Raw genomic sequence first — 2,948 nt, forward strand, 5'->3', positions numbered from 1 at the left:
CACCAAGCAGCAGCACCAGGAATGAGGGAACAGCGATACGCCTGGCGGCTCCACAGCACCGACTTGCTGCCTGCTGCAGCAGACTCAGGCAATGACTCTCTGCAGCAGCAACAGCAGCAGCAGCAGCAGCAGCAACAGCAGCGTGAGCAATAGCAGCAGCAGAAGCCGCAGCAGCAGCAATAGCTACATCAGTAGTAACCGCAGCAGTAGCAGCAGCACTTGCAGCAGCAGCAGCACTTGCAGCAGCAACAACAGCAACAACAGCAGCAGCAACAGCAGCAGCAACAACAGCAGCAGCAGCAGCAGCAACAGCAGCAGCAGCAGCAGCAGCAGCAGGTGTACCTGAATTTGGAGGATTCCCATTTGCCTGCGTTGCAGACCGCCCCAACAAAACATTCCGCGTTTAAAGGCTGAACAAAAAAAACAAAAAACAACTGCTGCTGCTGCTGCTGCTGTTGCTGCTGCTGCTGCTGCTGCTGCGGAGGATGATGATGATGTTGCTACTGCTGCTGATGAGACAACTATAGGGAGAGCAGCAGCTGTCAGGATTTCACAGGGAAGAAGGTGCACATGCAGCAGCAGCAGCTGCTGCTGCTGCTGCTGTTGCAGCTGTTGCTGCTGCTGCTGCTGCTGCTGCTGCTTGTGCTGCTGCTGCTGCTGCTGTTGCTGCTGCTGCTGCTAACCTGTTTAACGAAGCACATAAAGCGGCAGAGGACTCCTTCTTGCAGCGGCAGATGCTCCTGAACACCCCAAACCCTAAACCCTAAACCCTAAACCCCAAACCCTAAACCCTAAACCCCAAACCCTAAACCCTAAACCCTAAACCCTAGAATGGTTTTGTTTATCTCACCGCCCGCAGCGCATTTAAATCCAAAACGGCAGAATCATCGGCAGCAAAACGACGCCGCAACTCAGCTATATCTCCCCTGCAGCAGCAGCAGCAGCAACAGCAGCAGCAGCAGCAACAGCAGCAACAGCAGCAGCAGCAGCAGCAGCAGCAACAGCAGCAGCAGCAGCAGCAACAGCAGCAGATACAGCGTAATAATAATAAAAACAAAAACAACAAAAATACATAAAAATATATATGAGGAAGCCAACACACACAACAGACAAATTATACACCTCACACCAAAAGGAGGATCGATTGCTGCGGCTGCTGCTGCTGGTAATCTGCTGCTGCTGCTGCTGGTGGTGTGCTGCTGCTGCTATTGTCTCTGATGTGCTGCTGCTGCTGTTGCTGTTGCTGCTGCTGCTGCTGCTGCTGCTGCTGGCGTGCTGCTGCTTACCAGTGCGTGGGCGGGTCCTTCGTCTCCCCTGCTGCTGCTGCTGCAGCAGCAAAAGAATCCTGGATCGCCTGTAGGGCTTCAGTAGCAGCAGCAGCAGCAGCAGTAGTTTCTGCTGCTGCTGCTGCTGCTGCTGCTGTTTCTGCGTGTGGAGGAGTGATTGGGCTGTGCATGTTTGCTGCAGTTGTATCGACGATCCGCAACGAGAAAAAGAAGAAAAAAAAAAGAAAAAAAAAGAAAAAAAAGAAGAAGACACAGTTTAAAAAGTTTAAAATAAATGTTTAAAACAGCTTTAAGCTGAAATTAAAGAAGAGAAAACAACAGAAAAGGGTAGAAAAAATATTGAATTTCAGGTGTATATGCAGCTCTGTGTGGCGGCGGTGAGGAGAGAAGAAACGAGAGAAAGCTGGGTGTATATAGACCCAAATTGAGATCTATGAACGGAAAATAATTAAAATAAAGTTTGATTTATTATTTAACACATTATAAATGAAAAAAAAACAAAAAAAAACAACAAAAAATACAGCTTTCTATAGGGCTGTGTTGCTGTAGGTGTGGCGCGCATACAGAGGGTGTTTGTTTCTATGAGGGCTTTGATGGGGCTTTCTTCTTGCATCAACTCGAGAGAAAAAGAAGAAAAAATCAGCATAAAAAAACAAAAATAAATTAAAATTTATTTCTTTTTTCTTATAAAACTTTTTCCACTTCTTTAACATCATCGGTAAGCGAAATTTCGGGTGTACGTACACCCCAATTTTTCTCAATTGTGCAGCATGCATACCGCCACGGGCTGCTCTTTTTTGGTCTTTTTTCATCAATTTAGGTTTATTTTTTTTAATTTTTTTGTTGTTTCTTTGTTTTTATTTTATTAGGACAAAGATTTCCACCCGTTTTACACGAATTTCACCCCTCAGCCCCCCGGGTTTCTCTCTTATATTTCGGTGATCAAGTGAGGCCTTCTTCTCTCTACCGCTGCTCTCAAACGCACGAGACAAACAAATGCGGATCTCTATGGCTTCTGTGTAGCAGCAGCAGCAGCAGCAGCTGCTGCTGCTGCTGCTGTGCTGCTGCAGCAGCAGCAGCAGGGAGGAAGCACAGCAGCAGATGTTGATGCAGTGGTAGCAGCTGCAGCAGCAGCAGCAGGAGTAGCAGCAGTAGCAGCAGCAGCGGCAGCAAGGAGGGGCACACAGCAGCAGTAGCAGCAGCAGCAGCAGCAGCAGCAGCAGCAACAACAACAACACAGTTTTAGTTGCTAACAAACAAGCACCCAAAAGTTTAATATATTTTATTTTTTTCGGTTTCTGCGTTTTTTTTATTTCTTTTATGGTTTATATATGCATTCCTTCTGTTGGGGGCTGGGTCCTTTTATATTAAATATGAATTGTATTATATCTTATATTTATTAACACCCTCTTTATACTACATATATGATGTATACACACACACACACACATATATATATACATATATATATATATATATANTATATATATATATATATATATATATATATATATATATATATATATATATATATATATATATATTTATGTTGCCTATATTATAATTATTACCACAACAATAGTTATTTATATTTTAATATCTACAATACAAACAAATAAAACAACAACAATAAAAACTAAAAAAACAAAAAAAAACAAAATA

The 2,948-nt window shown here is 43.9% G+C and overlaps 1 protein-coding gene across 1 annotated transcript in view; it reads right to left on the reverse strand.

Annotated features, from left to right (window-relative positions):
* EMH_0033390 (uncharacterized protein) overlaps nucleotides 1-1,456 on the reverse strand; it is a gene marked incomplete at both ends in the record, with an annotated part of 4,993 nt that extends 3,537 nt beyond the window's left edge. The window contains 5 exons of the mRNA XM_013494739.1: nucleotides 1-99; nucleotides 343-410; nucleotides 684-740; nucleotides 851-926; nucleotides 1,287-1,456. Coding sequence (XP_013350193.1) covers nucleotides 1-99; nucleotides 343-410; nucleotides 684-740; nucleotides 851-926; nucleotides 1,287-1,456 — 470 coding nt within the window. The remainder of the gene's footprint in view (nucleotides 100-342; nucleotides 411-683; nucleotides 741-850; nucleotides 927-1,286) is intronic.
* Nucleotides 1,457-2,948: the final 1,492 nt, after the last annotated feature.

Source organism: Eimeria mitis, genomic scaffold, assembly GCF_000499745.2.
Source record: "Eimeria mitis Houghton genomic scaffold, Emh_scaff1267, whole genome shotgun sequence".
NCBI classification, from domain to species: domain Eukaryota; phylum Apicomplexa; class Conoidasida; order Eucoccidiorida; family Eimeriidae; genus Eimeria; species Eimeria mitis.